We start from the raw sequence: 25,180 nt of genomic DNA on the forward strand, positions 1-25,180 counted from the left end.
CAGACGTGTAAAGTTCTTGTGTTCTGATGGCCGTGCGGTTCTGTTCTGATGAGGCTGTGCCCTCTGTGAACACCCAGCTGTGATCCTGTCATGTGTTTCCTGTTTCCACCATCGACCGCTCGCTAACTCAGCCGACCCAGACGGACTCTAATGACGTGTAATGATTTCACTCTGCTGGTTTCCAGGTCACTCATCGATTCAGCCAGCAGAGTTTATTAAAGGGTCAGTGTGCAGGTTCAGACCCTGAACTCACCTGGTGTCACCTGTCTGTCACTTCACAGCTTCATTCACCTGCGTCTGACTGACCTCACTGTTATGATGTCACGTCCTGCTCTGTATGAAGCATCACTGAGACAAACAGACTCCATGTTTCTACTCAAAGACAGAAAGAAGTTCAAGTAGAACAGCTGCTGAATGAACAAGAAGGTCCAAATAATGCAGAATGAGTCAGAGACAGAGTTTCACAGAGTTTATAAAGTGTCTCCAACTCAACAACTCACTAAACTGACACGTTTGTTAAGGGAGTCTGGGGACTTTCTCCACGGGGACAAAGAAGTCGCCTGTATTGTTCCTGTTTAGTGTCTTTGTGACATGTGACATGTTTAGATCAATAACATGTTTCTTCTTTCATAAATGGAGTATAAATGGTGAAGGTTGATTTAAAAATGGCCTCTCAGGTGAACAGGTCGGCCATTTTTCACAACTCTAAGTGTCTAAGCAGTGACGGTCAGTTTACATCCACCAGGTCTCATTCACACTTTGCACAATTTATACACAGGGATGCTGAAGATAATAACATGACGCATTTTATCAAAAGCTGAATTTACTGGCAAAATGATGTCGTCTGTGACATCATCATCATCATTATCATCTTCATCCTCCTCTTGAGAACATCAGGTGTGTGTGTGGCGATGAGGAGGCTGAAACCTTCCTCACATGCTCTGAAGGACAAAATGCTGAGATTATAAAGTAACTACCATCCTTCTCTCTCTGTGAAGTTAAGAATCATGTCATGGTTCTGCTGCTGGGTGGCGCTGCTCAGCTGCCTCATACAGAACCAGCAGCCTGGTTTGGACTCAGAACACCTCCCAGGGTTAAAACTGCAGGAAACACTGGAGGAAGCAGAGGAATCTGTGTGTCTGTGTGTGTGTGTGTGTGTGTGTGTGTGTGTGTGTGTGTGTGTGTGTGTGTGTGTGTGTGTGTGTGTGTGGGCTCTCATTGTGTCTGAGGCCGAGAGGAAACACACAAAACAAGAAAAGGCGGGAAAACAGAAACAATGGCTGCTGAACAGGAAGCTTCATCATCACTGCTGATTACTGTGTGTGTGTGTGTGTGTGTGTGTGTGTGTGTGTGTGTGTGTGTGTGTGTGTGTGTGTGTGTGTGTGTGTGTGTGTGAGATGTCATCTCTGAATCGACCACTGGGGGGTGATGAAGCTGAACATGCAACAAACATCCGGCCTGTCTGTCCTCAGGTGAGGCGGCTGCAGGTGTGAAGATGTGTCTCATGTGTTAGAGCTAATGGTCACGTGGTCTCATCCTTATTAATGTATTCTGTTGATTATTGATCAGGTAAGATATCTGCTGCCCCCTTCACTGACATCATGTTAATGTCAGTTTCAGTCACCTGTCACTGACTGTTACCTGCCACCTGTCTCCACCAGGTGAGCCTCTCTGTGCTGCTGTACACATGAGGTCACCTGCTTTAGATCCACTCATACTATATCTATACTTTATATTATGGCTTTTAATGTTTTTAGTATTTGTTGTTTTGAACCAACAGACCAGAGAAAATCCCTCCTGTGTGTAGAAACTATTCTGATTCTAACGGTAAAGTTTTCCACTATAATTCCTACATACTGCAGCTTTAAAGGTTCCTGTGTATGTAGTGTTAAGGCTCCAGTGAATGCGTCCTGCAGCCTGCATGTGTCACACCTCTGTCCCGCCCTCAGCTCTATAAATGTTCTTCTTGTTTTCCCGCTCATGCGCGCTAAACCCGCTGAGTTCCCACATGTCGGACGGTCCGTGAAGGCAGCACAGAGACAGCGGCGGAGAGCAGCTGAGCGGCGGGACGACACACGGCTCCTCCACCGCAGAACCCCGCCGAACCCCGCGGAACCCCGCCGAACCCCGCCGAACCCCGCACTCCTTCAACTTCAACTGACGGCTCAACAGCTGGACTCTTTATTCGAGACACTCTGGAGGAAGTTTACTGCGAGAGAGGGGCGAGCAGAGGAGCAGGAGGCGCTGCTCGGGACCAGAGGTAAGGAAAGTTCGGGCTTCTCAGACTTGTGGTTCGTGTGTTGTGAGCGGCTCCGGCTCCGGTCGGGCTGTGGCTCGTGATGACGCGGCGGTGCTGTCCTTTAAATGAACCGGTGAAAGTGTCGCGCAGCAGATTGATTCTGTCTCTTTGTGAAGCGTCCAGCAGCTTCCAGCGAACCAAAGAGCTTTGTGGCGCTCAACAAAGAGCCCGAGCTCACCTGGTGTCACACACACACACACACACACACACACACACACACACACACACACACACACACACACACACACGCGCGCGTGCTGCTGACAGCAGGGCAGGATAATATCGGTGTTGATCGATAATTGTTAGTTTCGGAGTCTTCAAACTGCCCAACAGATGAAACAAATACAATCAGATTATTGAACATGATGAGTTTCAGTTTATTAGTCTAAGTCTGTTTATTAGAGGTCCATCAGTGTGTTGCTGATACTGATTATTGATAATCCAGGAGGCTGATCACGTTGATGTGTGATCACTGAGACACACAGACTCCATGTTTCCACTCAAAGACAGAAAGAAGTTCATGTAGAACATTTGCTGAATTAACAAGAAGGTCCAAATAATGCAGAATGAGTCAGAGACAGAGTTTCACAGAGTTTATAAAGTGTCTCCAACTCAACAACTCACTAAACTGACACATTTGTTAAGGGAGTCTGGTGCCCTCCTCCTCCTCCTCCTCCTCCTCCTCCTGCTCCTCCTCCTGCTCCTCCTCCTCCTCACCTCCCTGCTGCTGTGTGGCTGATGTTCATTCCTCCACAGCTGACTGTCAGACGGCTGTAAATACTGAGCTGAGCCCTTCAGCCTGTTTTGGCTCCTGGTTTTGGTTTTGCAGCTCACTTCCTGTTTCCAGCAGCTGTCAGAAACAAGACTGGACGTCTTCAAGAAGCAGATGTTGAACATGTGGCTCCTTTTAATCACACGCCTGATTAAAACTTGGTCCTGGTTCTGATCCAAAGACTAAACTTTTAACGACTAACCCGACATCTGGGACTGTGTATGTGTGTGTGTGTGTGTGTGTGTGTGTGTGTTGTGGGTTGAGTCACTGCTCTGATGATGACAGTAACATCAGTGTTTTTGGTTCTGGGTGTGTCTGCTCGGACCGACCGCTCCAGCAGCAGATCTTCTATAAATAATTCTGGTTTTGTCTGCAGCTTGTTTCCCTCCGTGTGTGTGTGAGTGTGTGTGAGTGTGAGCGGCCACGTCACTGAGGACGGGCCGACCTTGTGACCGGCAGGAAGCAGAAACAACTCCAGTTCTTCCATCTGGTTCTGTAGTCTTGTTCAGTTTCCTCGCTGGTTGTTTCTTAGCGTTGCTGCTTTGATCGTCTGTGTTGTGTTGTGTTGTGTTGTAGCTAAACAATTAAAGGTGCAATATGTAACTTCAGTTCAAAACATAAACAACATGTCTGATGTTCAGTGTTGATGAGAAATCTTCTGGAGTTAGCATGCTAACCAGCTAGCTCTTCCTCCCAGCACTCCCAGTGTCTCCTGATAGCAGTGTTAGCACCAACAGTCCCCCTGCTAGTCTGGCTAGCTGCACAGCTAACTGAGCTAACAAGTGAACAGGCGCTACAGTCACAGTTGTGTTAGCAACAGTTCAGTTATTCTGGTGATATGATGCTTCTGGTCGTGGGGAATATGAATCTGAGGCGGCTGATTGATTCTTCCATGTTGCAGCTTGTTGAATGAATGTAAACTGACCTCAGAGCAGCTGTGATGTCACATCACGTCCTCCAGGTCCTGTGTTACTGCTCACGCTGCTGTCTTCTGTCGTTAACACAGCAGGCGGATCAGTCTGGAGCAGGGTGGTACTGTGCACCTCTGCAGGCGCTGTGTGGAAGATCCGGGTCGTGTTTGTCCAGGAAGGTCCACTCCTCTGGCTTCTTGTGCTGCTGAACACGACTCCTCCTCTGAGGCCGTGACTGGGTCAGTGTCCAGCTGCTGAGACACGTCCATGGAACGCATTTTTATTTTCATGTTTGTAGTTTAAATGAAATGAAGTCATGACTCATCTTTGTCAAACCTCACAGTATTGTGTGTGTGTGTGTGTGTGTGTGTGTGTGTGTGTGTGTGTGTGTGTGTGTGTGTGTGTGTGTGTGTGTGTGCGCGCATGTCACATTAGTTGTGTAATGAAGGAACAAACATGTAACTACTGACTGGAGCTGCTCGGCTAATGGTTCAGTTAGCAGGTCGTCCAGCCTCATGTTACATTCCAGACTCAACCTCTTCCCCCTCCTCCTTCCTCCTCCCCCTTCCTCCCCCCTCCTCCCCTCCTCCTTCCTCCCCCCTCCTCCCCCTCCTCCTTCCTCCCAGTCTGTAGGCCGCGACGTTTGCCTGATAAGCAGTTCAGTTGTTTGACTCCCAGCAAACACTTCTCCTGTCTGCGGGCCGGTCGCTGTGGACATGTTGTCTGGTGTTTGGTTAAAGCTTCTCTGCTCAGTTTCCTGCTGCACTGGTTTCTGCTCCACATGATAAAAGTCAAACACAGCAGCAGCCGCCTGACCGTTAAACATTAACTGAGTTCAGGGTTGAGGGGACGATGTCAGCGGGTGAATCTGCAGCTTTTCTCGTGTTTCTCTCGTTGTGTCAGAGTTTATAAGAAGCAGGCGGAGTCGGTCTGATGAGAGCAGCACGCAGCAGCACGAGGTTTCATTTTATCTGAGGAAATGTGATTTTACTGCTTCGTAATCAGATTCAGAGGAGGGACGGCGTGTGTGACGTCGTGGGAAAAGCTGCAGATTGAAGCGTGTGAAGCATCGAGACGAGATCCAAGATGGAGAGTTTGTGTTGGCGGACAGTCTCGGTTTACTCTGATCACAGCCTGATGAACGTCTTGACTACGACGACCAGACTGATCAGCTGACACAAACAAACATCCTGAGGTTCAGCTGTGACCGAAACATGTTCACAAACACTTGTGTTCCTCCTGAGACAAAATCAAATGACTTCATTGATGTCACAGCTAGCTTAGCATTAGCCTGTGGCTAGTTTAGCGTCAGCCTGCAGCTAGCTTAGTGTTAGCCTGCAGCCTCATGTCCAGACTGCTCTCCTGTGTGGTGAAGACGACCAGCTGACTGATCCAGAGACACTCTGACAGCCTCTTCTCATCTCCAGAGATCCTTTATTGATGTGTTTGTGAGGAGGGTTCACTCTGCACAGATTTAAGAAACTGACACTGACTTTATGACAAACTGGATTTCTCACTTGTAGTTTATATTTGAGTCCCTGAAAGCTGCTGCTGATTGATTATTTCTGGTGAATATTATTTAAACTTGTTCAAAAGACACCAGTAAAAATCAAGTTAATATCTTTTTAAAGTCTGTCAGGACATAAAACCAGCGGCCTGTTGGTCTTTACTGACCCACCTGTGAACGTCTGATGATGTCAGAGCTCTGTTTGAATGTTCATATTGACTCATGACCTTGAGATGAAAATCACACTGAATGAGGGATCTGAACGTGTTCGCATCATAACATTAGCTCACTGACAGTGTCCTCCTGTTGGACAACATGTTGACCTGATGGTGGCGCTGCATGGAAAGTTATTACAGTTCATCCTGACGGGAACATGACACAAAATGGAGGACAGACAGAAGTTAGCTGCTGACATGCAGAATGACTGTGACTGGGTCATATGGTCAGAAGGTGGAGCACTGTGTGTGTGTGTGTGTGTGTGTGTGTGTGTGTGTGTGTGTGTGTGTGTGTGTGTGTGGGCAGCATGATGACATGTAATGAGTGCTGATGGGTGCAGCAGTCTGACAGGTGGAACTGGGTGGTACCGGTTTCATGTGCTGTAACGAGCTGCAGCGTGTTCTGATTTAAAGGGAGGCAGTCGGACCGGGATGCTCCAGATGTTGCCTGAATGTGAGACGGAGCCGACGTCACGGAACCAACTAGGCTGTTTAAGTCCGATTCCACTGAGTCGACAAAACCTCAGAGGCTCCTGGTCACAGACGAGGAGCTGCTGCTAACTGCTGCTGCTAACTGCTGCTGCTAACTGCTGCTGCCAACAGCTGCTGCTAACTGCTGCTGCTAACTGCTGCTGCTAACTGCTGCTGCCAACAGCTGCTGCTAACTGCTGCTGCCAACAGCTGCTGCTAACTGTTGCTGCCAACAGCTGCTGCTAACTGCTGCTGCTAACTGCTGCTGCCAACAGCTGCTGCTAACTGCTGCTGCCAACAGCTGCTGCTAACTACTGCTAACTGCTTCTAACTGCTGCTGCTAACTGCTGCTGCCAACAGCTGCTGCTAACTACTGCTAACTGCTTCTAACTGCTTCTGCTAACTGCTGCTGCTGTTGGACTCTTAATGAGTCTGTGCAGGTGATGCCGCAGAGCTCAGCACACAGATGAATTATTCAGCAGTCCAAACGTTCTGCCGGGTCTTTCAGTTTGCTCTGAGTAAAGATTCTGGTGATGTTCAGATTCTGATGTGAGTTTAGAACTGAACAAACTCATTTATCTACTTAAAACATTTTTTACTGTAAATTCAGTTGATACAGAAAAATATGAGTGTTTTGTGTTGCATGTCGAGTGAAGCGGTTCTCCTAAACGCTCCTCCGGGAGAACCGGTCCAAACACACACTGTCACTGGACCACCACATGTGGATCAGTCCGCTGGTGAGAAGAGTCCGAACAGAGTCCCTGTGTCCTCCTGTGTGTGAAACCACAGACATCAATATTCATTCATGACCCTCATCAGACGCGACGTGTCGTCTGCACAATAAGATCCGACCTGAAGGTTGAAGTCAGTCGTCCAGTCAGAAACTCTGTCGAGGTTTAATTTGTGTTCTGGACCTGATTTACTCGTCAGACGAAAGTTTGTGGGCGTGGTGTTTAAAATCTAATGTTTAAACAGGATGACGTTACATCTTCAAAGAGAGAGAGAGAGAGAGAGAGAGAGAGTGTGTGTGTGTGTGTGTGTGTGTGTGTGTGTGTGTGTGTGTGTGTGTGTGTGTGTGTGTGTGTCTCAGCTGGGACTCTGTTACGTAACTCGTGTGATTAGAACCAGACGGCAGCAGCAGACTGTCACGCTGCTCCAGTTGAGTCCAGCAGGTGGAGGTGTTGAGCTGGATCTGCCATGATGCCGCAGGATGTGTGTGTGTGTGTGTGCGTGTGCACGTGCGTGTGTGTGTGACAGCCGGGGGTCTCAGACTTAATTTCCTGCCTAATAAAACTCAGGCTGCATCATGAGGAGCTTCGTTTAGACTGCAGAGCTGAAACTTTGCACCAGACTCCATTCAGATTCAATTTAGTTAATGATTTAATTAAAAATGTTTCTTTTCTAGTTGCAGAATCACGATTCGGTGTTCAGACGGGAGGAAACTGTTTAATGACGTCTTATTAATGCATCCAAACATGATAACATGCAGTCAGCTGCTGTTAATGATTCTGTAAATGATCAGTTCATCTGATCAGTTTCACTCTGAATCAATATTAATTTAGATTCTGTTTTTATACAGTATTTAACATTTTACTGTTCAAAGTGACTACAACAGACAATGTTTGGTGTTATTACTTGAAAATAACTCCAGCGATCAATTAAATCGCTCAGTTAGTGGGAACTGATTTTCTTCTTTTGATTGATCGATTTATCAACTGATCGCTGCAGCTCTAGTCTCTGTGACAGACCTGCTGAGATTAATGCCGACTTCTACTCGCAACTTTCACTTTCATCAAAATGATTTTTATAATAATATGATATCTTCATTTTTACTCGAATATGACTATTGATTCCTTTTTACAGAGTAACTTTATCTCAGCTCAGACCTTCATCATCCAGCTGGTGATTGGAGCCGCTGTAGGCTAACAGTTTCCCTCTGCTCCCAGTCTTTATGCTAAGCTAAGCTAAACACCTCCTGAGTGTGACTTTACACTGGAGGCAGCGCGGAGGAGAAATCCTCAGTGAGGATGTTAGGAGACGAAAACAGACACACAGGAAGAAAAGATGAGGTCCTCCTGCTCCTCCTCCTCCTCTTCCTCCTCCTCCTCCTCTCCCTCTCCCTCTCCCTCTCCCTCTTCCTCTTCCTCCTGCTCCTCCTCCTCTCCCTCTTCCTCTTCCTCCTGCTCCTCCTCCTCCTTTCCCTCTCCCTCTTCCTCCTCCTCCTCCTCCTCTTCCTCCTGCTCCTCCTCTCCCTCTTGCTCCTGCTCCTCCTCCTCCTCCTCCTCCTCCTCTCCCTCTCCCTCTTCCTCTCTCTCCTCCTCCTTCACTTTCTGTCCGTCTTACTTTTTTTTGACTGAAGTCATGTTACGTGTGTGTGTGTGTGTGTGTGTGTGTGTGTGTGTGTGTGTTTCCACACAGCTGCACACTCTATAATTTCCTCCTGAAATAGCTCAGATGGAGCTGAAGTGGGTGTGTGCAATGCATTTTGGGAGTCTGTAAACCACTAAATCCAAACAACTCCTCCCTCTGTGGATGAAATCAGAGATTAGCAGTGACACACACACACACCTCTCCCCGTGCGCATGCACGCACGCACGCACGCACACACACGCGCACACACACACACACACACACACACACACACACACACACACACACACACACACCTCTGGGGTTGATGAAACTGAGCAGATATTTTGTGTCTCAGGAGACGCTGCAGAGGAACATGTTTCCTGTAATCTGCTGTAATCTGGAGGGTCTGAGCCTCTTACAGTCACTGACACACCTGATACCACCTTTCATAAGCAGCACACACCTGCAGCAACACACCTGAGCCTCACATCACCTCTGCTGTAGAATGAGTATCACGTCCTCTTCATCAGAAACCTATCGATCTGATCAGTGACTCAGCGGGTCACAGCCCATGTTTACTTTCTCTGGAGCAGTTTATTGGGTCATTTGTTATCAGTTACTGTTTGATGGTGTTGAGTTGGCAGGTCGGCTGCAGGTGTGAGGAGACAAGGTGTGTTCAGGTGAAGCTGGACTGACTGAGTGTTTGTGGACACGCCTGATCCAACCTGAGACGAATCCTTCTGACTTTCATGTCCATCGATCAGGCTGCAAGTTCTAATTACTGTCAGGACAAACTGATCAATAGTTGAGTCTATAAGATCAAGGTGACGTCTTCATATTTCTACTTTTGTCCCAAACTCTTAATTTATTGTCAAGAACAGCCAGAACCAGAACAGTTTATGAGAAACTAATCAATGAATCGACTGTTTGTCTCTGGTTCATCTCCCAACAACAGAACCGTGTCCAGGATCCCTGGACTCTGTGTTGGTTGGACTCTTGGTTTGGACTCTTGGTTGGACTCTTGGTTTGGACTCTTGGTTTGGACTCTTGGTTGGACTCTTGGTTTGGACTCTTGGTTTGGACTCTTGGTTTGGACTCTTGGTTTGACTCTTGGTTTGGACTCTGTGGTTGGACTCTTGGTTTGGACTCTTGGTTTGGACTCTTGGTTTGGACTCTTGGTTGGACTCTTGGTTTGGACTCTTGGTTTGGACTCTTGGTTTGGACTCTTGGTTTGGACTCTTGGTTTGGACTCTTGGTTGGACTCTTGGTTGGACTCTGTGGTGTCATGTGACTCTGACTGTTTTGATTCTAAGTGTGAAGCGAGCGTGTCCTGCTGTGACTCCGCCCCCCTCATTAGGACCCCAAAAGTGGTCGGTGGACTGTAAACGTCCCCTTTTGTCCCTGCAGAACCGCCTCCAGAAACAGGCCCAGCTCTGTTTTACAGTACGCTCTGAGGGCGGGTCAGCTGTGTACAGTGAGGTCCTGAACGGGTCTGTGTGTCTCCATTCACTGGCTGTGATTCAGCCTGTCAGCTCCTCTCAGTCCAGTTCCCAGGAGCCCCGGCTGTCCTGAAGTATCCAGGACACTGAGCAATGAGGTCAACTGTGACCCGGAGGACACGTGTTGTAGTGAGACTGAGTCCAAATCGTCCAAGTTAAACAGAAAACAGTTTGTAAGAGTGACACGTGAACCTGATCTGACACCTGGTTCTGATCCGAGCGCGGTCTGGGTCCACCTGAGCGCCTCCTCAGTGCTCTACGGTTAAAGGAGCAGTTCACCTCAGTCATCATCTCCTCCGTCCACGCTGGTGACACCTGACCGACCTGGTAAAGCTCTCTGAGTGTCCATGTGATTGGTTGGAGTTGGTCTGTGATGACGGTTACAGCCCGACGTCTCAGCCAATCACCTCCTGCGTATGTTGAAGTGCTTTCCCTTTTTCAGACACTTTCTGGAGGCTCCCGCTCAGACAGGTCTGTGAAACTGGAGTCAGGTTTGTTATTCTCTCCCGGTCCAGCTCCTCTTCAGACCAGGTGCACGCCAACACTTCAAGATGTCAGCATGATAAAGGTGTAAATAAATTCATTTCAAATTAAATTTGGATCTCAGTGGTTCTGGAGACGAGCGGTTGGTTGGTTTCTACTGAACAGATTTGCACAGAACCTGGAGGATGCAGGCATCATTTTGTTGAACTTGTGTCTCAGGGCTGTAGGCAGGGAGGCTGTATTAGAATATTGTATCCTGATGCATTATGGGAAATGTAGGATCCGGTGATTCGTGCAACAATAAATCAGCTCTTTGTCGTGTTATTAAGATATAAAAGTGTACGTAAAGGCAAAACTGCACAACATTAAAGCAGAATAATAAATACACATGAAAGTAATGAAAGTGTAATCGACTAAATGTACTCGAGGACTCACTGATTTAAATACTGCTTCAGATGTGAAGTGATGAAAACAAACTGGACTGAAGGTGGTGTAGAAGTTATTAAATGTGAATCTGGAGAAAATGAACTTTTACATAAGTGGATCATGGAGCATCATCATCATCATCATAATCATGGTGTGTTACATCATCGACGAGCGGCGAGTTTCATCCTGCAGCAACAACAGATGGTCGGGAGAGGGAGGGGCGAGAGAGGTGCACAGAGTGCTCTCTCTCTCTCTGTGTGGGTCACTGATGGAGGTGAAGAGCTGACCCGCCGCCGCTTTAATCTGTTAGAGTGTCCCAGAGGATAACGGGACAGAGCGTGACGGGTCGTTACAGTTCTGTTCTGGAGCCGCTGCTCGTCCAATCAGAACGCAGCATCCTCTAACGAGCTAACGAACCAGCGAGAGGAACAAAACAAAACTCCAGGAGGACGACAGTCGAGCGAACATGGAGGAAAGTTAACGGACTCCACAGAGGATCTGGATTTAACTCCTGCACGTCTCAGAGTTTGCAGCATCTTGTTTTCTTCTTCGTGGATTCTTGGATCAGATGTTTCCTGATTTTAATCACTTTGAATCAACACTTCTGTAGTGGCGTAGAGAAACTGAAAACTATAACATCTCTACTGGAACGCAGCTGAAGTTTGTTGTACAGCTCAAATGTTTCAGCTGCGACCCCACAAAACCATTTTCATCTGAGGTGGAGTCAGATTTCTCTTGTTCTGTTCTGGAGCTCTGAGTCCTCACCTGAAGGTTCAGTTTACTTTTTCTCAGTCTGCACATCAGTTTGATCCGGAGAGTTTTGTGGATTGACTCTGAACTTGGACACGTATCTGCAGCTGAGTGGAGACTCGGAGGGTTAAACTGACGTGAAGACGTCGCTGCACTGAACGTCTTGAGTTACTCAAAGAAACTGAAGCTGCCTCCTGCCGGCTCTGGTTACCTGTCAGGTAACTGTGGACGTGACAACAGCAGCAGCAGGGAGGACGGGACAAGGTTCAGGCTTTTATCAGCTCCATGGAAATCTAATGTCGACGGTGACGGGGCGGGATTCAGGACAGAGGTGAAGCAGGTGACATACAAAAGCAAAGAGGGAGAGGGAGAGGATTATACAGACCGAACGCAGCAGCAGGATTAAAACTGGGCTGATGAGTTTGTTCAGCTCAGAGGAAGAATTGAATTCAGACAGACTCTGAGGATGTGACCTGGTCACCTGCAGCCGCTCTCACCTGGACTGGACGGATACGATGAAGCTGAACGTCGTCCTCAAACAACCTTCGGTCTGAGCAGTACCGTGGAGCTGATTTGGACCCGTGGGCCAGGATCATGTACGTCCTGTGCACCCTGGCCGTCCTGACCCTCCACAGCCTCCTCAAGAGCTGGAACAACAAGGCCGTGGAGCCCAGCAGGAGCTCGAGGGCTGCGGGGCGGCAGGGTCCCGAGGGACATGGAGACGACCCGGTGAAGAGTTTGGACCGCAGAGGACCGAGGAGCGGCAGACCTGAAGGGAAACGGCGGCGAGGAGGCGGCATGCGTAACATACCTGACAGCAGGAAGAGAGTTCAGGTGAGCAGATCAGGTTTCCTCAACTTCAAATCTGAGTCGGGCTGCGTTTAAATATCTTGTCAGCAGCGACATCACGATGTGTGCACGTCCTGATGCAGCGGTTCTGCTGCTCTGTAGATAATCATGAAAGGTCCTGCAGGAGAATCTGGCTTATCATGATTTAGTTCAACGGTTCTCAGATTGTTTGTTGGTTGTTAGTGACATGCAGACACACACAGAAGCACCTACAGTAGTTGGTTACAACAACACGTCACCTGGAGGAAACTCTTCTGTTGTCTTTGTTAAAATGTCCTGAATGTTGCAGAAAATGGAAACATTATAACAACAGATTCATCCTGATATGACGCGACAGTAAGTTACAGAAACACTGAGGGAAAAGTACTTTTACTTGAGTACTCATCAGTAGGACTGAATCCTGAATCACATGTTTGGGCATCAAAGCTTTACAGACTGTAACTTCACAGCTTCTTCTCTCACTCTGGTTCATTACACCAGGAAACAAACCGTCTTGATTAAAGGAGAGAAGAAGAGATTCTACATCAGAGCTCAGATGACGAGGCGACGCTGGTTGTTGACTAATCAGAGTTCTGCAGTGATTCTTTGGTTCTTTGGATAAGGAAACACAAATGTACCCGTTCTACATGAAACACGCGGCCTGTTGCTGTCGAGTCATCAGTCTGCTGGGAGACGATGACAACAGTCTGTTTCCGAGCACGCAGGCGATTAAACACTCTGATTGTTGCTCTTCATTAGTTTTGTGCTGCTTTTTTTGGTAGGTAGAGGTAGAAGTGACGTGGTAACACTGATGGACAGGTTCAGGACCGAGCTGAAGGATCTTCTGTTCGTCTCCTGATTCTGAAACAAACATGGAGGACAGAAGCTTCAGTATCTGAACTCAACACACAAAACAATCAACTATTATCTGATATAATCGTAATAAACCGTTATCAGCTCCGACAGTCGCAGTAAACAAACACTAAACTTTAAACATTAAACTTCATTGGAAGTTCAATTGTTTTATGCTGCTCTCTGATTGGCCGACAGCTCTCTGCTGACGTCAGACAAAGATCAGTTCATTTTAACCACCGATCTAATTAACCTGCAGGTAACCATGGCAACAGGTGTGCTGTCTGTGATCCAGAAGTGACATTTTCAAGCACAAAGCCAGAAAGTTTCCATTTTAATTCTCAGAGCACCAGAAATCAATCTGCCATCATCAGACAGAAATCCACATCCACATTTTTGTTTCTGTCCTTTTGATTGATTTTACAGCAGATGTGGATCAATTATCAGGCTGATGCTCCACATTCATCAGATCATAGAACAGTCAGAACAGTGACAGTGATCACTGAAGTAAAGTACTCGAGTAGTTGTCAGACTCCATCACTGCTTATTATCCACTAAGATTTGTATTTTTCTTGTTCATTAGTTCCAGTGATCATTTATCAGCTCCTGATTACTGATTATTGGACTCTCAGACAACAGGGAACACGTTTGGTGCTGTAGACGGTCGGAGTCAACAGAGATCTGGAGCATCAGGAGGCGGTCTGTTAGAGTCCAGTATAAACACTCTGGAGAACAGGAGAGTGTGAGACAGTAACGTGGATCTCGTCTTCATGGGAACTTTGAGTCGGTGTGTTCGGGTTTAATCCGATGTGTTCTGGTTCCTGGAGGAATGTGATCACATGACATGAAACATTAAAATCCTGTGACATGTCCGTCGGTCAGATCAGAGTTATGTAACCAGATTCATCATCTGATGACGTTAATCTGAGCTCTGCTCTCTCTGACTGTCTTTGTTTTTGGCTTTTTGTCCCTCAGTCCCACCCGTTGAAGCAGGAAGTGAGTGTGTTGTTTCAGCATTTAGTATTTGACGTCCTTTGAACACTGTCATAAAAACTAATAAACCTCTGAAACAGGAGCATAAAAGTCCAGATGATCCGTTCATCATCGTTACTTAATATTCAGTGTGATTATCTGTTCTAACCTTTATTTAGAGGTTTAATAATAAACCTCTACTGACTGAGAATCAGCTGCAGCATCAGGGGTGCAAAACCAAACGTGTGTTGAAGTCATCTGATACATTGGCTCAGAGGTAGAGGCAGCGTCTTGTTATCAGAAGGTTGCTGGTTTGACTCCCCTTGTCTGCATGTCAGACCGTCCTTGGGCACAAACTGCTCATGATGTGTTGGTCGGAACCAGCAGTGTGAATGAATTCCTGTCAGTCATTTTGGACAGAAGATAATGTAAATGTATATATTGTATATATTCAGCTGCTCAGGATGATCAATAGAATAGTAAACATGAGAATATGTACTGTAAATATTCTGCCCTCGTTACAACAGCTCCACCTAGTGATGACTGCTGACGGCCACTGGGAATAATAATAATGATGATGATGATGATGATGATGATGATGATGATGATGATGATGATGATGATAATAATCAGCTGATCAGACAAACGTCTTCTGTTAAAGCATTTAGAGGCAAATAATACAGGAATAAAAGACAAAGTCATACCGCATTTTTTCAAGATTAATTTAAAATCATCTATTTTAAGTGAGCTGGACATTAAAAAGATTTTCTTCAGGTGACCAGCAGGTCTGAATGTTTCAGCCTCATGTTCATAATCTGTTATAGATTGTTTCTGATCAGTAAACCTGAAAGTCTTTTTCCATGTTTAAGATAAATCTGGTATTTTCTTAATGATTTAAAATGAGTAAATGTTTGAATCTGTGTCACACATCTGCTTCAAATAAATTCTAGAAAATTGACAAATGAGAAAAACAAGAAACAGAAACAACGAAAAGAGCAAATTATCAACAATAACTCCAATAAACTGGATATAAAGATTTAAAGACTAAAACATCAACGCAGACATTTTACAGAACAAAAGATGGAGAACGTGATAATGAAAATATGTTTTGTTGTGGCTCAAAATTCTGCTGTTGTAGTAAAACACAGACACACACAGACACACACAGACACACACAGACACACACACAGACACACATGCACACACACACACACACAGACACACATGCACACACACGCACACACACACACACAGACACACACAGACACACACAGACACACATGCACACACACACACACACAGACACACACACACACACACAGACACACAGACACACAGACACACACACCCACCCACACACACACAGACACACACAGGGCTGTCGGGGGGAGGAGCAGCTCCTCACGCTTCAGTTGATGCTGAAATATTTATCCGTCGACGGGATGAGGGGGGGGAGGGGAGGTGTGATGCTGCTGTGCTGTTGCTAGGGGAACAGAGAGGGAGGAAGCTGTGTGTGTGTGTGGAGGGGGTCGGCGGGTGGTGGTGGTGACACTGATCCTGCTGCTGTGTGTCGGTGTGACGCTGCAGAGAGGAAGAGGATGCGGCGATGATGGAGACGGCGAGGCCGCAGGGAGGGAGGTAAGAACCGAGCGGTGGGTCGGACACAAAGAGGGAGAGACGGAGGGATGGAGGATGGAGGATGGAGGAAAGAGAGACTGCAGAGGAAACAGACATGTTGAATATAGACGGAGAGGTTAATCTGCTGAGACGGAGGTCTGACTGTAACCTGATGCAGAGACTCGTGTTTCCACTGATGACCTGAATCCACATCGTGTGTTCGGCTGCAGGAGCTTCGTTTGTTTCGTTCCTCGGTGGATTCTCTCGCTCGTCCTGATAATCCTCCTTTTGTCTGGTAACGTTTTCACGCTGTTCTTTATTCGACCTCCTGTGATTATCAGCCTTGTCTTTTCTGTGGCTCTCTGAAGCTGATTTGTTCCCACCAGAGCAGATTGAATGCTTGAATTACATTAGAGGGGGGTTCTGCTCTGTGGAGGTTCTGCTTGGCGGATGTCAGAACCAGTCAGACCCAGAACAGACGTGATGTTCTGTTGAAGGACGACAAGCTGCTAATCTCAGCCTGAAGAAATCATCTGGTTTTCTTTCACATGCAAACACATTTTTATTTTCTTGATGCAGCATTTGAAACTGTGAGGTCATCAGGCAACTCAGGTGTCCCACAGATCCCATCTGTCATACAGGCAGGTGTGGGCGGAGCTACACTCAGGTATTTTTTAGCTGCACCAGGTCTCAAAATGTGACACATTTGTTGACTTCATGCAGTTATTGTAATAAACTGTGAAACAGTGAAAACCTGCATCCAATCTGAAGAGTCAGATGTTTGTGTTGAGTTAACATTGAGATCAGCTGTGTGTGTGTGTGTGTGTGTGTGTGTGTGTGTGTGTGTGTGTGTACAGTGTTTGACTCTGAGCACATGGAGACTGAAAGAAAACGGGAAGAGATGATTTGACCCAGTTTGGAGGAGGAGTCTTGCATTAAGACCAGCAGTAACATGCAGTAATAAACCTCCACCAGGAGGCGCTGTGTTTCTCTACAGAACTGAAGTTTATGTTTCAGCATGTCACCAGAGAAACAGACAGCCACTGCTTTTTGCTGGCTATCCTTGGCTGCAGCTAACTACACTTAGCTAATTAGCTCAATTAGCCGTGGAGCTAGTAGCCTGGTGGAGGCTGCCTGTGTTGATGGGTTGAGTATGTTAACGGGCTGGACATCAGACTGACACTGAGCTCTGAGAGAGTCAATGTGAAGTAGAGGACACACTACAGAGGTGATTTACAGCAGCTCTGACCAGGACTGTGACTCCGGGGACGAGAAGACACATCCAGCCTGAATGAGGTGAGTTTGATGATGAGTTAACGAGCAGATTAAACTGGTCTGAGTTCAGTCAGAGACAGAAACTTGAGTTCAGACGGTGGACGGTTGGATTTTTATTTCTTGACATTTATGAGTTTATGTTGTTGATCATCAGACTCAGTAGTGAACTGAAGCTCCAGGATGTCAGACTGTCACCTCTGAGATACAGAGGGCTGCGAGGAGGCTAGCTGTTAGCATGCTAACCGCAGTAGACAATTCTGCAACACAGAACAGAGACGCCTGTGACATCATCACTGTTGTTTCTTCACATTATTTGACCGTTTTAAACTAAAATTCTGACCTGATCTTACGAACTGCAAACGTGAGCTGACGTTAGTGAGTGAATGTACCTCTGTGTCTCTGTGACGGACCGTACCTGGTCCAGAGTCGGTGTCAAGGTGTGTAGTCAGTTTTCAGACCCTCTGTTGGACCGTGGAGGTGTCAGACAGCAGCAGATGTCTGTGTGGCTCCCAGCTGCTTCACAGACAGGAAACGGACAGACAGACGGCTGCTGGTTGGAAACTGTGAATGGAAAAAACATGTCGTTCTGTCTGTGTGTGTGTGTGTGTGTGTGTGTGTGTGTGTGTGTGTGTGTGTTTCTCTCTACAGCCTCGGTTCTGTTGGACCTTAGATGACACTTGAATAAACTAATCCGCTCTGCTATTAGCCTGAGAGCTAACGTCATGCTAGCAAACCTCAGAGTGAGTAAGACAGTCGACAAATTGTAAATATAGCTTCACAGCATGTTAAACAGCAGCACCAGCAAGCAGCCATGTCACCGTCTACAAATCAATACAAGGGTGTTCAGAACAGGTGATCATGTGTGATGTCACAGTGACGCCAGCGGCTACCTCCTGCTGCTTGTTTGGAGCAGGCGCCATCTTGTGGTGAGGACGACGATATGTGTTGTCTCATTTCAGATCGCGGTTACAGCGTGTTGATTAAGGCTGATGAACAGGAAGTAGACTGTCCTACACACCGACTCCATGGTGTCAACACGCTGTCAGATCCTGAACTAGTTTTTCTGGCTCCACAGACGTAGTGTTGTCAGAAATATTGATTTATATCGATTAATATTGATTCTGAATTCTTGAGACTGTGTTGATATTTGTCAGGAAGCAGCTGCAGCGTCTCACTTCTTTCTTTCTAACGGTGGGACAAAATAAATGTTGAGTCCATGACAAGCGTGATATTTAATGTTATAATGTAGTAATGTTATGTTATTAACGATCTTTGTTCTTCGCTACAAGCTCGTTGTCGTGTTATTGTGTTTATATAGTTTTAATAAAATACCTAAAATTGTATACCTTCCATTTCATGTTGATTTTATGTGTTGTATAACACATGGGAGCAAATATCAATATTTTTTGAGATATTGTTTCAAAGACAGAGACTCAACAGGTTCGACATTAACGGGCCTCGCTGGTTCTGCCCGACATGCTTTTCTGAGGTTTTCTGCAGCAGCTGTGTGTGATCACCACCTGAAGGTGGCGTTATTGGCTCATTGGCTTGTTACAGGTGTACCTGATACAGTGTTTATCCTCAGCAGGTGAATGTTAAAGAGTGAGAGTTTGAGTCATTCATGGAGATCTGATAGTAAACCAGGACTGAACCTGCCTCTCTGGTCGGTGGAGGGTTAACGAGGCCATCTGCTGTGAGGATTAACAGATTACACATGAGTTCATCCTGACCCTCAGCTGCTCTGACATCAGATGTGTATAATCCTGTCAGAGGACTGCAGGTGTGTTACCTGGCTCCAGGTCAGTGTGTGTGCAGCAGCTCACTGGTTCTGTTGCTCAGCCGACTGGTACTAGTTGAGACATGTGAGCGAGCAGCAGGCAGCATGCTGGGCTGGGTGGGAGCTCTGATCAATAAGAGCTGGCTGGACAGAGAGCGCTATGTCCACCTGTCAGAGAGGAAGCCTCACTGTGGATGTGGACGCCAGGTAAGAGCACAGGAGCAGGGTCAGGTCAGAGGCTGCCATCTGATTGGTGGGATCCTCAGCTGAGACTGTTAAGGCAGGAACACATCGGCCCAACTGACGTCTGAAGCGTTTGGGGAGACTCGGACGAGGTTGGGAACAAATATATTTGGTGTGTTCAGCTGTGCTGGAAGCTTTCAGAGCCGCTGGACGTCGTCTGCTCCGATTCATCATGTGACGTCTGAGGAGGAGGGCTGTCGGCCGTCTGAGCCATTGGATTCTCTGATTGGTGGTGTTAGGGTTAGGGTTACTGTTAGCTACTGTGGAGCTGACAGCACTTCGAAGTGTTGTGTTCAGTGCAACTTTTCTGCCGAACGGGTCAGACAAGAGGCAACAGAGTGGTCGGATGAAGGCAGTTGGTTTGAGTCTGGGCTTCAAAGACCTGAAGAGTTGAACTCACACCTCAGGTAGACCCACCTGTCCTCCTGCGTAGAGAGGCTGTGCTCATACAGCCGTGCTTTAAGCTAAATGCTAACAGCATGCTAACCTGCTCACAGTGACAGAGCTAACATGCTAATATTAAGCAGGTGTAATGTCGACAATCTCCAGCTTATTGAAACAACTTTGCCGTCTGAGCTCCAGGCTAATGCAGCTGTTAGCCAAGTGGGCTAACCCGACTTTAGCCTGTCAGCTGGCTCTGATGCGCAGCTGGTTGACCTGAGGTTGGTGTTGTGCTGGTGTGAAGCAGAGCTAAAGTTAACCAGTGTGAACATCGGCTGCATGTCTCAACGCACATTTCACCCTGAGCTGGCATGAGCCCAGTGTGGATGGTACAGCCCTGTGGCCCAGCCGAGGTGGACCCGGGTCAACATGTGTGAGACGGGGCTAAGTTAGCCCGGAGCTCAGACTACAGTGTGAGACATGATCACATACGCTGACACAGTCCAGCTGAGGCTGATGTGATGTCATCAATCATAATTCAATGTATTTGATGGCGATGGTGCTGCGGGAAGAGTCCGGAGGCTGTACGTTTCTTCAGTATCAAAGCAAGCGATGGGTGGAGGAGGATGGAGGAGGGTGGAGGGGTGTTCATCATCAGAAGTCAGACGACGTCGATGTGTTGATGTTCTGAGTTGCTCCATCAGCTCCCTCTGACTGCAGTGCAGCTTCTCCACAGGCTGGAGCCGAAGCAACATAGGGTGACGTGAAGACTCGTCCTTCTTTAGTTCTCTTGGTTTACTTCAGGAAGCGTTATGTTAATGATAGCTGTCAGAGGGGCTGATGGGAGGCTGGAGGGGGACACACAGGGAGAAGTTCTGTCGGGCTGTGGTCCACATGATACTTGTTCAGTGGTTCGAGTCCGAACACGAAAAAACATATAGAATATTACAAAAGAGTTTAACAATTGAAACTCCTCGACTGTAATTCCTGTTTTATTCTGAAAAGCATCTAATGTTCTCTTATTCTTCGTGTGTGTGTGTGTGTGTGTGTGTGTGTGTGTGTGTGTGTGTGTGAGCAGCCGGTCCAGCAGTCCAGCGCTCTGCTCAGCCCGGCGGTCATGTTCAGCACAAGAAAAACCTGGGACCTCAGCCACGCCCCCTGCCTGCAGGAGTTCTGGAAGAAAGACATCTCATTGGACGGTGAGTCGCACGTCTGTCACAGGAGAGGAAACACCAGCGTGGCTGCATTTTTGGCGCGCGTGTGTATGTGTGTGTGTGTGTTGAGTCATACCTGTTAGTAATGAATGGAGCTGGACAGTGAGAGGAAACCTGTGTGTGAGTGTGTGTGTGTCGGGGACGACCAGGTAAGCTGAAACGATCGTTTTCTTTGATAATCTGTGTGTGTTTGTGTTTGTTGGTCTGTTTGTGTCTCATCTGATCCAGTGTCAGTCTCAGGAGAGGATCAGGTTGAACACTGCAGCTCTTGTGAGGCAGACAGAGTTTCCTTCACGTTGTGTTTCCTCTTTTATTCCGTCTGAATCGACTCAGTGTTTATAGATGTGAACGTTCAGGTCGGTCTGATACCGTCTTCATGATTTTAGTCCACAAACGTGGGAACTTTTCTCTGCTGTCAGTTTGTTTGAGGTGATTTTCTTCTGTTCTCACTGTAAACTCTCTTTGGACTGTTGTGGCAGCACAGCTGTGGAGAAGCTAGAGACTTGATTTAAACATCAGATGTCTCCAACAGCTTGTCTGCTGTAATCAGTCTGCAGGAGAGAACACATCACTAACTGATCTCAGACCAGATTTACAGCCTCAGTGTGCAGTCGAGCTCGTGCACACTAACACTGTTAGCTCAGCAGATACAGAGAAGACTTCGTCAATCATTTCTTTTTAAATCAGTTTGTGGTCTCGGGGCTTCTGCAGACTTGGACTCCCAGCTGTGTGTGGACGAGCAGATAACAGCTGAGGGTGCGTTCACAATCTTCTTTTACTGCCAGTCGTTCTGCAGCTGGCTGATGGAAGGACAAACTGCAGTCTGTTCCACTGGGACCTTCAGAATGTGCTGATGTCCAACATGATGCCTGCCTTTCACTCTGATACCAAAATATTGATTTTTATCTTTTTATCAATTATCAAATGAAGCTAAAACTCAGAGGGAACACAAACAGCTGCTTGATATTTTAGTCTTAATAAAAAGATACCGAGAATTATTTAAATGAGCAGAAATCTGTTCGGTTCTGTCCAAACTAACTGCTCAACTTAGAGCGTCATCATCGGGCCCTGATCAGCCGTGACAGTTACTGATTATTGATGATTTCTGATCAGACGACAGTCCTCCAAAGTGACGTCTTCAGGCTGTTTGATAAGAAACAGTAGAAGAAGAAGAGACGCAGGTCTCTGAAGAGTTTGACTGAAAAAAATATGAATTATAGAAAGTGTGTGTGTGTGTGTTTGTATTGCTATGCTTGTGTGGACCTTTGAAATCCCACCATTCTTGTGAGGACATTTTTACTTGTGAGGTCATGTTGTGTGTGTGTGTGTTTTCAGCAGAGTCAACATTCACACTGTCATGTACAAAAAGCAAATGCAGCATTTTGTCCTGTGTGTGTGTTTATAATCCAGTCTTGCAATCTGTCAGCATGTCGCTTCGGGTCAGAACAGTATTTAGTTTGAAACAGGTTTCTGCTCAGTCTGAGTCCACGTGTGTGTGTGTGCGTGTGTGTGTGTGTGTGTGTGTGTGTGTGCGTGTGTGTGTCTGTGTGTGTGTGTGTGTTAAGTCTCTTTAATGCTCAGATTTCTCCCACAGAGTGCAGATTGTTCTCAGGTTGATCAGATTTGAGGCCTTGTAGAAAACTTGTGACCACACACACTCACAGACACACACACACACATGCAGGTTAATGTGTCAGCAGCCGTTATCACCTGTCATCTGGTCGGACTGGTTCCTGTGGTATTCAGGAGGAGTGCAGGTTTGACTGGGGAACAGGAGCAGGGTCGAGACAGGAGCAGACTTCAGTTTCTCTGACCTCATTAATAATCACTGAGCTGCTTATGGATTCTGCTCATTAAGCGACTTACACTCGCACACATGTACATCAGGAGGTATGTGGAGTTTAACCAGCAGCTGTTAATGAAGCTCATTCATTCTGTGCAGCATTCTGTGATGTGAGCGTTCAGTCAGACGAGCTCGTCCAGCTGATGTTTGTTCCTCCGGACCGAGACTCAAACTGACCCAGAGAACAGAACCAGAGAATCAGTCGGGCGCTGTCAGCCCACTGATACACAGCTGTTATTGTTGATGATGTTGTTGTTGTTGTTGTTGTTGTTGTTATTATTATTATTATTATTATTATTATTATTATTATTATTATTATTATTATTATTACTGTAATCACCTTTTTGTTTTGAATCGATCCATCAGTGTGTGCGTTGGTGTTTTTGCTCACTGTGATGTCACTTCCTGGAGCAAGTCTTCCAAAAACAGATCATTAAGTAAAAACAATCAGTACAATGAGTGATACAAGTATTGAGATGATATCAGAAGCTAATATATGATAGAATATAAAGATCTGATGTGAACTTGCTGTCACAACACTTTCCTCTGTGTACACGTTGAGAGGAGTTCGTGTCCTGAGTGATCGACGTGTGTCGATGTTTCACCTGCAACAGAAACTGAAGAAAGTTTCTTCAGAGAATCGGTTTCAGTTCAGATCAAGTTCTCTTTGGACGGATTCATGCCGAGACGCTGCTCAGTTTGTCCCTCCTGTGTGTCCGTAGCGAGCTCAGTGGACTTCCTGATGAGTGATGGTGAAGACGACGGCTCCTTCCTGTCTCTGCCCACCGCCGCCTTCTCACAGCGCCCCTCTCTGACCGCAGAGCTGAACGAAACAAACGCACCCAGCCAGCAGCTGCTCATCCAGGTAACACACAGGGGAGATGGTGTATGTGTGTGTGTATGTGTGTGTGTTTGTGTGTGCGCGCGTGCGCAGTGACAGACTGCTGACTCTCAGCTGACATCAGCACACACTCTGTTTACACCTCAGGGAGACTTCCTGTCACCTGCTCATCACATCTGTGACATCAGTGCTGATCCACTGTGACACACACACACACACACACGTGCTGTGAGGATGAGATGAACTGTTACTTCCTGGACCTGAACTTCAGTCTCGTGTTGAAGAGTTCGTCACAGATGAAAAACAGACTCTGCTGCGTTGACAGTTTAATTCAGAAACTCCAGCGTCTGTTTAAAACCTCCGTCAGTGAAAACAACCAGCCGACTCCTGAGCTGTTGAACACAGTGAAACTGTTTGACTCACTGACACACCTAAAGCTGAAATTATGTTTCTATGGAGATCCATGTAAACATGTTAGGGAACCTACAGAGAAGTGCTGACACACACACCTGAGGGAACATCAAGCTGACGGAGACCAAAACAAACCCACCAAAGTATAACATGAACCTCCATGTGATCTAGTCAGAGATCCTCGTACAGGTTCGCTTCACATCTCTACAGCCGGTAAAATTTGTGACACATTTGGATGAAACACGACTGAAACAGTCTGTGAAAACATACACCGAACACAAATCCTCATCACGTCTGTACTAAATGTCTGACTGTCTCATCATCGTCTCCGTCTTCATTTGTCTCGTCTCATTCTGTCTTCCATGTTTCCACTTTTCCACGCTGTCCTCCGTCTGCAGAGGGTCACCTGGTCCTGCTGGTGGACTCCTGTCAACGTAAATCATTCTGCTCCTCACTGTCTGTTAGCTCCTGCAGCTTTCACTCAGAGCTCCTGGTCTTCTTCCTTTTCTTTTCCTTTGCTTCCTTGTGTTGTCATCCCTCCTCTCTGCAGATGTCGTAGAGCTGTAGGTGTTTAGAAACAGCAGCTTAGTCAGACTTCCACGTGACTGAACGGTCATCGTGTTTCTGTGTGTTTCTGTGTGTTCAGACTCTACAGGACAAAGTGTGTGAGTTTCAGACTCGTCTGCGTTCTGAAGAAGCGACCCGTCACATTCTGCTCCAGCAGCTGCAGCAGCAGAGCGTCCAGGAGAAAACGAGTGTTGGAGGCGTTCAGGCGTCGGCTCCGCCCAACGGTGAGGTCCAGCTGCACCAGGTTCTGATGTAGGCGATGAATTAAGAACAGATGGAGACATTCAGTCGGGTCACAACTTCAGCAACAAACAACACAGAACAGATTCTGTCCTCCGGGCTTCAGCACCAGATCATCCAGGTCTCGTTCTGAAGACAGACAGATGGTCTTCAGGGTTCTCCTCGCTGCTGTACTGCTAGCTCAGCGCCACAGTAGACATTTTCAATGTTAGCTGGGTGTATGTGGGCTGCTGCGGTCTTCTCGTAAAAAAAAAAAAAAAAAAAGAAAAGGCAATTGATGTTTATGAACGTTTGTTTAAAGAATTACTGTTGAGTCATACCTGATACCAGAACTGTTCTGCAGTTCTGACCCAGCTGAGCACGGTGTGGATCACTGTGGGTGAATCAAATCGTCAGCAGGAAACCAAACATGACGTTTTTCATTTCAGCCGTGT

At 46.8% G+C, this 25,180-nt stretch overlaps 1 protein-coding gene across 3 annotated transcripts in view; it reads left to right on the forward strand.

Moving 5' to 3' along the window:
- Nucleotides 1-1,974: 1,974 nt before the first annotated feature.
- kifc3 (kinesin family member C3) overlaps nucleotides 1,975-25,180 on the forward strand; it is a 40,033-nt gene continuing 16,827 nt past the window's right edge. For 2 of the 3 annotated variants that reach the window (XM_037094957.1, XM_037094958.1), the window contains exons 1-4: nucleotides 12,045-12,519; nucleotides 20,709-20,829; nucleotides 23,410-23,552; nucleotides 24,586-24,730. In XM_037094957.1, the coding sequence (XP_036950852.1) occupies nucleotides 12,280-12,519; nucleotides 20,709-20,829; nucleotides 23,410-23,552; nucleotides 24,586-24,730 (649 nt within the window). In that variant the 5' untranslated portion in view covers nucleotides 12,045-12,279. Of the gene's footprint in view, nucleotides 2,261-12,044; nucleotides 12,520-20,708; nucleotides 20,830-23,409; nucleotides 23,553-24,585; nucleotides 24,731-25,180 lie in introns of those variants that run through there. The other variant, XM_037094959.1, reaches the window with a different exon arrangement.

Source organism: Acanthopagrus latus, chromosome 4, assembly GCF_904848185.1.
Source record: "Acanthopagrus latus isolate v.2019 chromosome 4, fAcaLat1.1, whole genome shotgun sequence".
In the NCBI taxonomy this organism is placed as follows: Eukaryota; Metazoa; Chordata; class Actinopteri; order Spariformes; family Sparidae; genus Acanthopagrus; species Acanthopagrus latus.